This window comes from Mastomys coucha, unplaced genomic scaffold (genome assembly GCF_008632895.1).
Source record: "Mastomys coucha isolate ucsf_1 unplaced genomic scaffold, UCSF_Mcou_1 pScaffold19, whole genome shotgun sequence".
Lineage (NCBI taxonomy): Eukaryota > Metazoa > Chordata > Mammalia > Rodentia > Muridae > Mastomys > Mastomys coucha.
The window spans coordinates 5,317,878-5,330,572 of record NW_022196901.1 but is presented as its reverse complement, the minus strand read 5'-3'; the positions used below and the strand labels follow the sequence as shown (position 1 = coordinate 5,330,572).

At 40.2% G+C, this 12,695-nt stretch overlaps 2 protein-coding genes across 2 annotated transcripts in view; one reads left to right on the top strand and one right to left on the bottom strand.

Annotated features, from left to right (window-relative positions):
- The window catches only part of LOC116097616 (ATP-dependent translocase ABCB1), a 180,388-nt gene that overhangs the window by 85,654 nt on the left and 82,039 nt on the right, over window positions 1-12,695 (bottom strand). Inside the window, exons 3-5 of the mRNA XM_031380285.1 lie at window positions 10,078-10,222; window positions 9,567-9,637; window positions 5,785-5,833 (exon numbers count right to left, since the gene is read on the bottom strand). Of these exons, the coding sequence (XP_031236145.1) occupies window positions 5,785-5,833; window positions 9,567-9,631 (114 nt within the window). The 5' untranslated portion in view covers window positions 9,632-9,637; window positions 10,078-10,222. The remainder of the gene's footprint in view (window positions 1-5,784; window positions 5,834-9,566; window positions 9,638-10,077; window positions 10,223-12,695) is intronic.
- Window positions 9,746-12,681, top strand: LOC116097615. Its single transcript, XM_031380284.1, has 3 exons — window positions 9,746-9,757; window positions 9,858-10,286; window positions 12,057-12,681. The coding sequence occupies exons 1-3, from the start codon at window positions 9,746-9,748 to the stop codon at window positions 12,300-12,302; spliced, it is 687 nt and encodes a 228-aa protein (XP_031236144.1). The 3' UTR covers window positions 12,303-12,681.

Genomic DNA, 12,695 nt, shown 5'->3' with positions numbered 1-12,695 from the left:
TCCTAGGTCTTGTATCTCCAGGGTTGTCTCTCTTTCTGATTTCTTTATTGTTTCTATTTCCATTTTTAAGTTCCGGATGGTTTTGTTCATTTCCTTCACCTGTTTGGTTGTGTTTTCCTATAGTTCTTTAAGGGAATTTTGTGTTTCCTCTTTAAGGGCTTCTAGCTGTTTACCTGTGTTCTCCTGTATTTCTTTGAGGGTGCTATTTATCTCTTTCTTAATGCCCTGTATCATCATCATGAGAAGTGATTTTGGATCTGAATCTTTCCGGTGTGATGGTCTGTCTAGGACTTGCTATGGTGGGAGAATTGGGTTCTGATGATGTCAAGTAACCTTGTTTTGTGTTGTTTATTTTCTTACTCTTGTCCCCTGCCATCTGGCTATCTCTAGTGCTACCTGCCCTTGCTAAATCTGTCCTTTCTGTGATCCTAGTTGTGTCAGAAACCCCCAGAGTCAAGCTGTCTGTGTGATCCTGTGATCCTGGGCTTGTTAGAGCACTTGGGAGTGGAGCTTCCTTTGGGTGTTGTAGGACTGGCTGCAGAGCTTGCGCCCAAGGTCTGCTCAGGGCACTAACCAGCCCAGACAGGCCAGAAGCAGCCTGAGCCACTGGACTGACGGAGTTGCTGTGTGCCTGTCTCCTGCTGGCCCCAGTTACTCCCAGTGTTGGGACAGATGTTGTGTCCTCCTCACCTCTGATCCTGAGCATGTTAGAGTGTCTGGGAGTGGAACTTCCTCTGGGTGTTGTGGGACTGGCTGCAGAGCTTGAGCCCAAGGTATGCTCTGGGCACCTGCCAGCCCAGACCACCAGCGAATGTGTTTTCTTACATTGTCTGAGATAGTAAAAGAGACTGCAGATGTTAGGAATATAGGGAAATTACCGTTGGGCATTCAGATAGACCCATCATAAAGATGCTTCTAAGAGGCAGGTAGGTGCTCAGAGCACCTATGTATGTATGGTGACACAAGGAGGAGATACAGGGATGTAAGTGCAATGTCCCTGACACCCTGACTTTAGTTCATCCAAGAACTGGAAGAGCAGTTTGTGTTGTCTTAAATCTGTCTAATGGCATTTTCTCCTTAAATCTACCTAATGGCATTTTCTGCAGCAGCACTAAAGAATAAATGCACAGAGTCAAAACGAGTGATAATAAAAAGAGCCAACTTTAGGAGGAATCAGAAGCTGTAACTGAAACTGATACATCTGAGCTCACAACTATGAACAGAGCCATATAAGGAAAAGAGGACCAAGGTGTAAGTATAATTTGCAAAGGCAGAGTATGGGTGGGGATATTATAATTGAATCAAAAAAAAAAAAAACCAGTCTGGGCTGATACGGCTACTAAAATAGAAGGATGACTAGGGCATAGGTAAATGAAGCTGAGTAAATAAGGGGTATCATTATAAATGGATAGAGAGAGAGAAGAGAAAGAGTGTTTGCATGAGGATCAAACATATTTTGAAAACATCTGTATAGAAGCAGATGAACATTGGCATTGTCAGTGATTCAGGGGATACAAGATTGAGAAACTCCTAAAGGGGAAAGGTGATACCAGAAGCTAAAGAAGTGGGAGAAAACCACACTGTAGCATCACAGAAACAATGTGATGGCCAGCGTCAAGGGCAGCTTCAAGGTCAGGCCTAGTTTTCAAATATCCACTGAATTGAGTATGTAGTAGGGATAGAAACCAAATTCTAAAACATTTAAGCTAATTGGCAACAAAGATTGAAGAGACTTCTCAGTGGAACCAAACTCCATTTAGAAAGACTGGGGATATGGAAGAAAGGCAATGATAGTAGCTGTGTAGAGAAGGCAGAAAAGGTGGGAACGGAAGTTCAAAGTTCAAGTGAGTGATGTGATGTAAGAATTGGGCCAGGTGTGGTGGTACACACCTATAATCACATTACTTCTACTAAGCCAGAAAGAATATGCTTGTTTCAAGGCAGCATGGACAATACAGCAAGACTTTGTCTAAAGAGACAAACACTTCATCAACACTGGGTGTCTCTACCATGAAAAACAGGAGGGAACAGATCCAAGTTCAGGTAGGTTCATAAGATTATCACTGTGATAAAGGTCAAGGAGTGGCTATTCATATAACAATAAAAGTCATAGGGTGAGTAAGAAGATCAGGAGTGGGGAGAAGACACTAAGCCAGGTGGCAAAGTCTTCAATGACCAGATGGTGGTAAGATAACATTAACAAAGAACTCCTCAGCTTCAGGGAGGTTACATTTTAACCAACCATAAACTGTCACAAGGGATTACAGTTTTAGAAAGCAATTGTCTACTTGTATATCTGGGCAAAAGTTGGGCCTTCCATTATAGTAATAGTTATGTGACTATGAATTGTAGAATATTACTTAACTTCATAGTGTGCATTCTGCCCAGCTATGCATAAGGATAAGAGGACTTCACACATCAGATAATGCATATTAGGTCCTGACAAAGGACTGGTTCCTGATGGTGAGTGCTGCCATGTGTTCAGAATGATGATGGCTAATACCGTGCATAGTGTAGACAGCTCAGGGTTAAATTTGTCACAAAATACTAACAGGGTGTGTGAACTTTGAGGAGGTTCTTTTAAAGGAATCACAAACAACTTGGCACTTCTCCTGCTTTTACTTCTGCCTGTCCAGTTTCCTCCACTTCATTTCAAGTTTATTCTACATTTGTGTATCTAAACTAAAATGAGGCCCAACATAAAAAGAAAACTAGTATAAAAATGTGCATGAGTTGTTTGCTTTGTAATCATTTCCTCAAGACAGCTAAGGTTCCCTAGTAAACACAGGTGAACTTTGGGAGCAGAAAGAGTGCACAAATGTTTAGAGAGAACCACTTAGATGGTTGGTGTGATCTAGAAAGTGGATTCCGGAAGGATCCATCATTGTAACTGGTAGATATGGCCACTTTGCAGTGTGAACTATGCTGAATGAATGCATGTACAACTCTGGCACTTTCTAGGTAGGAAGTTCCTTAATGATCAACTCCTAGTGAGAACCTTGGCCTGTCCCTGAAGCTCTCCACCAGCAAGCATTATTTTGAATCTGTTGTGACAATTTGCAACTCCTTGCTGGGGGAGAGGGGGGAGGAGAAATGGGTGTTTGGACAGATAACTCTGGGAGCTTGTGTCTGATCTCTTCTGAACTTCACTTCATGTGACTTTCACCGTTACTGATTTTGTTTTGTATCTTCTTGCTGTAATAAAACTTAGCTGCAGCTTTTCAGAGAGCTGTTGCCATAGCCAATGAAGTTTATCTCAGATATTATTTTTTTAAAGATTTTTTTTTTTAGATTTATTTATTTATTATATGTAAGTACACTGTAGCTGTCTTCAGACGCACCAGAAGAGGGCGTCAGATCTCATTATGGGTGGTTGTGAGCCACCATGTGGTTGCTGGGATTTGAACTCATGACCTTCCGAAGAGCAGTCAATGCTCTTCCCCACTGAGCCATCTCACCAGCCCTATCTGAGATATTATTATTGCTAATTGAATGCATTTTCCATTCTTAGGTGTGACTATGGTAATATTCTGAGTTCTAAGTTCCCTTAGTAAGTCATTAGTCTCAGAGTTCTTTGAAATCTAAACAATATTCATGTTTTACTCTTACCTAGAAGAAGTTCAAAGTTCAAGTGTTCAAAGTATTCAAAGTTCAAGTATTCAAAAACATTGCAATAGTATTCAAATTTACCCTAAAACCTTCTGACTGTAGCTCTGGGTTTATAGGTTTTATGTAGAGGTTAGGGTCTAGGTTTCCAGATCAAGTCTTTGGGACAAGAGAAAGACACCTATATTGGCTAATTTTGGTTGCTAGCTTGACGTATCTGAGGAGAAAACCAGAATTGAAGAGCTGCCACCATTAGATTGACCTATGAGCCTATCTGTAGGGAAATTTCTTGATCGGTAATTGATATAGAAAGATCCATCCCACTATGGGAAATACCATCCGTAGAGAGGTAGGCTTGGGCTGTATAAGAAAAGTATGTAAGCCTAGAAGGAAACTCCTCCTTCATCAGTGTAACTAGAACAACACTTAAGAACTATAGCACTTAGTCCAAAGGCCTAAATACATTCTATTTATCCTCACCTCAATAGTTATTTGGGGGCAAGAAAATGCTTGCCATGTTTCTTCTGTAAACTTGTAATAATAGCATCTACCTCAAAAAAAAAAAAAAAAAAGGAAAAAAGAAAAGCTTAAGGATGAAATGAGTTTGTGTGGGAAGTAATTATAACAACGTCTGACACATATTGGTATACATGTGAGGCTATTACTACTTCACATTCAAACTTATTTTTGGGTGTATCTCTCTCTCTCTGTGTCTCTATCCTCCTTCCCTCCAGTGTGGCTTGAACTGAGTACTGATAACAGTAACTTTACATGGTAGTTAGGGTACATTTCCTGAAACATAATAAAATAAACCTCAAGTCTTCAAGAAATTATAACCTAGAAACAATAAGTAAAACACAGGGACAAAGATACAATTTTCTGGTGTTCATAGTATGCACAAAAGCCCTGAGTGGACCCCTGACAACAAACCAAGCCAAACAGGATAACAGCAAGAACCTAACCGATAAGACAAAAGCTATATTGGTATTAGCGTAACTGCATAAATTAAATTTCAAGAATAAATCCAACTCTAACATAAAAGTTTCTTCTCATGTAAGAGTATAAGAATGAAGTCTTTCAAAAAGAAGAATAAAATCCAATAATAAAAAGAATTATGTCTGTGATGACCTGTGTAGTATTCTGGTATTGCCAGTACTCTGGAGGTAGAGACAGGAGGAACAGGAATTCAAAGTCTTTATCAAGTAAGCAGGGAGTTAGAGGTCAAGATACATGAGCTTGTTTCTCAAAATAAAACCACCAGCAGCAATAACAACAAGGACAAGAGGAGTGGAGACGTGTAACAAAGTAACCAGAGCAAGAACAAACATCAGAAGATGCAGATGATGATGATCTTATGATAACCAGAGTCCTTGGTGCAAGTCATGAAACTGGTTTCCTCCATAAATCTAATTTTATAATGAAAGTACAAAGATGCATTTTACATGGCACTCCTCCTATCCTCCACACTTCATAGCATAACCAATGTGGAAAGAGTGAATTATAAAAAGCAGGACTCAAATTGTTTGAGCATTCTCCCAGGTTTCAGTGCCTGGAACAGTTCATGTAAGTTTGCATGGACCCTTAGAAAAAAAAGGAAGTGTTTGGGGAAACTACGATCACTAGAAAAAATAACCACACCTATAAAATTCTTGTTACATTCCAAGTGAGTTTAAAGAAAAGCTTCCAAACAACCAGCATGACACCAGAAAACTGAGGTTATGTAATCCTTTCGAGTTTTACATTTTCAGTTATTCAGCACAAAAGAATGATGGCATATGCTAAATCACAGTAATAAATAATCCATTGCTGCCTTTTATTATTATAACTATTTAGGACTTTGACCCTATCAGGATGTTAAGGGGCATTAAAAATGTCATGCAATATACCCATCTCTCAAAGTTCGATGGCAAAGATCATGACAAAGAAAGATGCCTACGGAGGCCATAGATCAGAGATGTACCTCCTAAGGAGAATACAGAAATCTAGGCAGAAAGGGGCACTTGCTAAGTCATAATTCATATATGAAATTATAAACTGACTTCCTTTGAAAATAGGACTCTAATCATCTACCTTTATCTCTTCATCACTATAGTCTCCAAGAAAATATTGCTTCATGAATTATCTCACTTCTAGGGGACAAAAGAAGTGACATTGGTAGGCAATACTTTAAACACTCACCATTGTAAACACATTGACGGCTGGTCTCTTTTCTTTCTTCTCCTTTTTACTGAAAATAGAGCAGAAAAATTACATGAAACTTTAAAAACCTTATACAAAACCTTACAATTACTAAATCAACTTACATAGTTTTTGTTAAATGACAAGACAAAATCCAAAATTGACTATTTTTTTAGTCAATAAAAGTATAATGGTATGACATTTATGCAGTTTAAATGTAAAAATTCCTAGAAATCTACTTATGTGGTTATCGATGAGAACCAGGATTTTTATATATTCTCATACCTTAGACATTTCTTAATTTTACACACACACACACACACACACACACACACAACTTTTTTCAATGAGAAAAACACACACTAAAAGGGACATTTTGCATTTTATTCTAGTTATGAAGTAATTTATGCTTTTAAGATTGGCTACCTTGACTATCATTTGAGTAATTGTAGCAGTAAATGTCCTATCTGTAGACAGAATATTATTCTTAATCATTCCCTTTCCTAACAAAGCTCAGTGATGATCAGATGCTGAATACAACCAGCCTAAGAAACAGAGAAATTAAATCACCGTGAGGAAATCTAATTGAGAAAGGATATCTGCAGCGCTAAGTGAACCATTACAGAAAGAAATACAATGTAGAAAAGATGCTCTGTTAGCAGTCAGAAAGCTGCCCTTAGACATAAAAGGTCAGTTTCTCATTTTGAACCCAGATTCAAACATCACACCAACCTATTTTCACTCCATGTAACAGCCACCTAGGATGTCAAAGCATACTAGCCATAACAAGTCTTCTTTTCTTTCTTTTTTCTTTCAGAAAAGAAAAGCCGCTTTTACAAGTATTTTTAAGTTTAAAAAGTAAATTTGTCTTTGTTTCTCTTTTGTTTTGATACTAAACGAAAACAACATTCAGTAGTTTCACAATTGCTCTCCACTTTACTCTTCTCAGATACTCACTGAATTTGGATCTTGCTCAAATGGTTAGACTTGTGGGTCATCGACCATTAGTACCCCAGGCATAGATGGCATGCCTGACTTGTGTGTGTGCGTATGTGTGTGTGTGTGTGTGTTATATGTGTGGTGTATGTGTGTGTGTGTGTGTGGTATGTGTGGTGTGTATGTGTGTGTGTGTGTGTGTGTGGTGTGTATGTGGTGTGTGTGTGTGTGTGTGTGTGTGTGTGTGTGTGTCTGGCTAGCACTTAAATCCTTATGCTTTTTATAGACAGAATGATCTTCTCCATGCTAATAAAAAGTTTTCTAAAGAAAAAGCTTTTTTCTACTTGCATTTGGCTTGATGTTAGATGTACACTGAACACACTATACAGAAATATCTTCAGGTTTGGTTCTACCCTGTCCCAGTAAACAACTAGTCAGTATCCCAGAAACCAGGATGAAAAGAGAGAAATAACTGGACATGGCAGAATTTTAGTTCTAAGCTTTTTTCCATTCTCTAAAACTGATGCTACTTGGAGATGTTATAATAATAGCCCAGGCACTAAGTAAACTTTCCTCACACAATTTGTAAACAATTGCAAGGAAGGCAAACTTCATGTTTCTTGCAGGGATGAGAAAACTGTAGAAGAGTTACACAGCTGGGGCAAAACTCACGACTTAAACTCCAGAGTTACAGGAATAGCTTCCAAGCTGCAAGGTACACCTCAGACTTCTATATTGTAAAAGCCAAGAGAATGTATGGCAGTACATCCTCAGACCTCTATATTGTAAAAGCCAAGAGAATGTATGGCTTGAAAATATGTTACCAACTCTCGGCCCTACTAGATTGTTCTCTATCCCTATCATCAAAAACAAATTTTCACAGATAACTTTATTAATCATCCCTTTAGCGTACTTATACAGAGCTCAGGACCTTGGTTTTGAACTTCAGTACCATAAGACAAGCCATTTTTATGACGAATGTATGCAGATGCATATAGTCCAGGGAGGATTATTGTTCCAACATTGTCTGCCAACCAAACTAAATGCTTCTTTATGATCCTTAAGGTATAAAACATGAGTATTGACAACAGCCTGAAATCAGTGGTGATGAGCAGGTCTTACTGAAAAAAATCTGTTTGAATTAAAATCTGTAAGGAATGATGATATTGGTACCCACATGAAGATCTGTGCAGGACTGGACACTAACATTTCCTTCCACATAGCCTCACACTTACACTAAAGTAAGGATGGACACAGTTCTTTAAGCCATTTTTTAAAGGCAAAATTGGGCTACATTCCCTCCACTATGTGTCTTCCATTGTTATATAAAGTTTTATTACTGAAATATGAATTAAAAGGAAAATGTAAAGTTACCTAGATACATAAATTATGACATTTGACAATATTTACCCATGCAATCAGTACATGGTATCAATTGTTAAGATTCTGCCAAACTGGCCTGGAGAGATGGCTCAGCAGTTAAGAGCACTGACTGCTCTTCCGAAGGTCTTGAGTTCAAATCCCAGCAACCACATAGTGGCTCACAACCATCCTTAATGAGATCTGACTCCTCTTCTGGAGTGTCTGAAGACAGCTTCAGTGTACTTACATATAATAAGTAAATAAATATCTTTTTAAAAAAAGATTCTGCCAAACTATTAAGCTGAAAATATTACAGTATTCATATATTTCACTCTCATTATCATATCTAAGAAACAAAACCTCAATGTTGAGATTATTTAAAATCCATCCCACAGAGTTCCCAAATGTGCTTTCTATAATTTTGGGGGTTTTGTTTTTTCTTTACTGAACTCTGAGTTACTCAGAGCTCACATAATACATTTGCTGGTTATGTTTCTTTACTAACTCTTATACTAGAAATCCTCCTTTTAATGTGACACTGGCTTTTTTGACACCGTGTTGTGACACTGGCAAAGGGGTCCCATGGTTGTATCTACTTTGGACTAAGTATAGATGGCAGAGTGTGGTGAGCAATGGTATTTAGAAACCAGAGCTGCTGCTTAGAGTGCTCATTTCTACTCTCCCTTCTGGTGGGCGGAAATGAATTCTAACATCATAAGTCAGCACACTTTGACATGTTTGATGGGTTCATCAAGTAAGCAAGTTACCTCAGCTTTCAGTCTCAGACACTATCTGATGACATTCTTAACTTGTGGGTTAAAAGAAGCTTGTGATGTATTTGCTCAATACACCCTCAAATACTTAAAAGAGTCACAGGAATGCTAGGTCAGACCTAGAGGTAGGCTAATAATAAGGGCATTATGGGGGCTGAAGATTACCTAGGAAAATTTTTAAGTAGGTTCCTTTCAACAGTCTTACTTCTCCCCACCACTGAAGTTCCAATCATTTACTTAGCCTTTGTAGAGATTTGAATATAAGATGTGGCTTTTTTCTGTGGTAACACAACCTTTTTATACAGAAATAGTCATTGAGAGCTCTAAACAAAATGTTATTTGGGCCTCTTTTCCTTCTGCCACGAACATGATATCTACGGTTGCTTTATTAGACGCAAGATATAATGGGCCACAGCAGAGAGCCCTAGCAGCATAAGGCTCAAGTGCATGAACGATCAACAGTGCTCATAAAGCTGAGGTCATAAAACTAAAAGGATGTGAGCAATGGCCGGTCTAGAGGCTGAACAGAAGCATCGATCTGTCACACACATTAGAAGGACTGCTCCAAGCAGAGTTCCTTCCAAGGGCTGGTTTACATTTCTGAAGGCTGAAATAACACCCACCAATCATTTAGTACAGTGTTAGAGGCTACAAACTAATTGCCCGAATGTACAAGACATGTAAAGTATGAAAGTGAAACAATCTGACTACCTCTTTTTGCTCATCTTTGAGAAGTTTTTGTCTGCTCTTCCGTTAAGGTCCTCTTCAAGTTCCATCACGACCTGGGGAGAAACAACAGTTTATTAGCCAAACACGTGGCCGCGGGGAACAGAGCGGAGGCAGAGCTCACTGCCCTGCGGAGCCCAGTAGTGAGGAGGAGCCCCGCCCTGATGCTCCCGGGGGCCGGGGCCTGGAGGTAACTCACCCAGGGAAATCCCGGGAAGTTGTGTCACCCGCGTGGACCGGTTGCTTGGCTCTGGATCCGGCCACCCGCCCTGCTAGGTCCCCTCCGCCCTGGTGTGCTCCTCCACTCGCCCGCAGCTGCGAGCTGGGCAACGGGAACCACAGACCGGCGCGGAAAACACCGGCCTGCGGGCTGCTGCGGGAGCTCCTGGAGCAACTTGGGGCTGCCGCCACTTGCTCCCCACAGACTCACGAGGACCCTGCCACCCGGACCAGGTTCAGGCATCCGAAGCACCGACCCTTCCGAGGAAATGCCTACCTCACGTGCCACCACCCGGTTTCCTCTGTAAAGTCCTCCAAGACGTAGAATTTGGAAGAAGCAGCGGCTCTGAGTTGCACGGAGCCTCGGAAGATGGGAGCAGCAGCAGCTCCTGTAAACCGCTGTTCGACTGTGCCTGGGCTTTCTGTGGACAGGAGAGTAAACTTAGCGTGCTTCAACCTACGCCCAGGCGCAGTACCGCCCAGCCGGTGAGTTTGACCAGGAGGTTAACCAGCTCCCCTCCCAGCTTGACTCAGGAATTACTGCTGGAGAAATTGCGAAATACGTTGGATTTGTAGACTAAATGTGCAGTCTGGTTCCCCTCACAAAGGTCAATTAGACAAACTCACATCCCCAAATCATCAGAGACACACTTGCAAGAGACGCAACTTTACATGTCTATATATAGAGTTGTGTGTTTGTAGATCTGCACTTGGCCCTCTGCATATGGCAAAGTTAAAAGATGCATTCTATGCATAACATCTAGTAGCCAATTAAACAATGGGCACAGACCCTGTCTGTCAGTAAATTTCCCTTCTTTGAAGCACCCTTGAAAAGGGTAAGAGAATCCCCGGCAGGATCTTTTCTTCAGTATATTTCACAGTTCCTTAGGTATGTTGGCTTATCTCTTTTATTTAAAAAAAAAAACAAAACAGAAATAGGACAATTTCTAGTATATAAATGAAGCATTTCGGTGTAAAAATGGTATTTAAAAACATATAATATTTCGAACTTTTAGCTATCAAACCAATGTCCATATTCTTCCAGGGCATTTGAAGTTAAATATAACTTTTTTTTTTTTTTTTTTGGTTTTTCGAGACAAGGTTTCTCTGTTTAGCCCTGGCTGTCCTGGTACTTACTCTGCAGACCAGGCTAGCCTTGAACTCAGAAATACACCTGCCTCTGCCTCCCAAATGCTGGGATTAAAGGCGTGCACCACCACCGCCCAGCTAAACATAACTTTTAACACATTACTTTAGTCGCTATTTCTTTCTGTGCTTACATTTTACGTTCTTCCTGAGATTCCCAACCAGAAGTGACCACAGCCTTTCCGGTGCAGACTCACAGATCAGTTTAAACTCCTCCAAGTGGTTCATTCTTTTGTACAGCATAGCTGGTTTGTAACCTCTAATCTGCAGTACCTGACTTACACCTATGCCTCTGGACTTGCTGCAAGTATTGAGGAAAAAGAAAGTCCTTTCATTCCTCTGCAGAGTATTTTTTCTACCTTTTACCCAAAAATGTCCTTGTTTTGACTCTTTTAGGAAGAGACATGTAATTGATTTTTTTAAAAAAAGCTAATAGTGTTACAGACTTTCTAATAGATCACTAGGTTTTTGGGCGAAGGGAGGGTGTTCTCTTTTTTAATTGGCTGTACTCACGTACAGCACCTGTAGTCTACTGGCGCATACGTATGTCTTCATGTTCATCCTAAGCATTCTAGTCTCACTTATGCTTCTGCTGCTTCTGTACTCTTCCAACCCTAAAGATCCCATCTCTCCTATATTTGGTTCTGTGCACACTTGAAGGAGCAACACTAAATAGCATTTCTTAAGCACTGGTCGTATATGAGAAACCACAACAAGCATTTCAAAAGGATAAACTTAATTTAATCCTCACAGGAACCAATGAAGTTGTTACTATTTTTGTTTTGTTTTGTTATTCTTAGTTCCCAGCAGAGGAAACAGGTCTACATTGTTTGTCAAATGCCACATAGCCGGTAAGCATCAGATCCAAGACTTGAAAGTGTCTTCATAACTATCCCCCTTTTGTTCTTTCCTTCTTTCTTTTTTGGGGAGTGAAAGATGGGTTGATGAGAAAATGTCTCTATATGCACTTCCAAATTGGTCATGAGCTGTAAGTATCCCAGTCTTCCTTTCTGGAATGCGTGGATTACAGGCATGTACCACCACACCTTTACCACAACTACCCTACCTTGTAGAACATGGATATAATACATTACTCCCTCCCTTTTCCAGTCTCATGAAACTTCATCTGAGGACTCAACTGCAGAAAACCTACAATGGACCCCTGCCACCAACTACATCACATCTAATAATCTACTATGTCTCAAAGATTGTAACACAGCATTTCTTTCCACTGGCTTTTTACCTCATTTCTTTAACCCATCTCCCCATACATCCATGCTCAATTCATTTCAACTAAGCCACTGTACGTCTCAGATGCTGTTGTTTTGGCTGGTTGCACTGTTTTTCTATATGTAAATCTCTCCATTTTGAAGACTTAGAGCCAATGCAGTAGGATTTAGAGGTTGGGCTTTAGGGAAGTGGTTGGGTCATGGGGCTCTGACCTAATGAATAGGTGGGCCCACTGAAAGGTTCCTACTGTGGTGAACTATTGGGATTTAACTGAAATTTAGAAGGGCAGACTTAGATCAAGGGAGGTCATTGGGGTCTCTCCTGAGAAAGTATGTCTTGTCCTGAACAAGAGTGCTCTGCCACACAGTCCCAGCCATGATGTTCTGCTTCCCTGGCCGGTGGACTGACATCTCTGAAATCACAAATCAAAGTAAACCTTTCCTCCTTTTGGGGTCACTTAAGTATATCATCAAGGAAGGGCAAGCCAGCCTAAATATAGCTATCTCCTAAGAGGCTCTG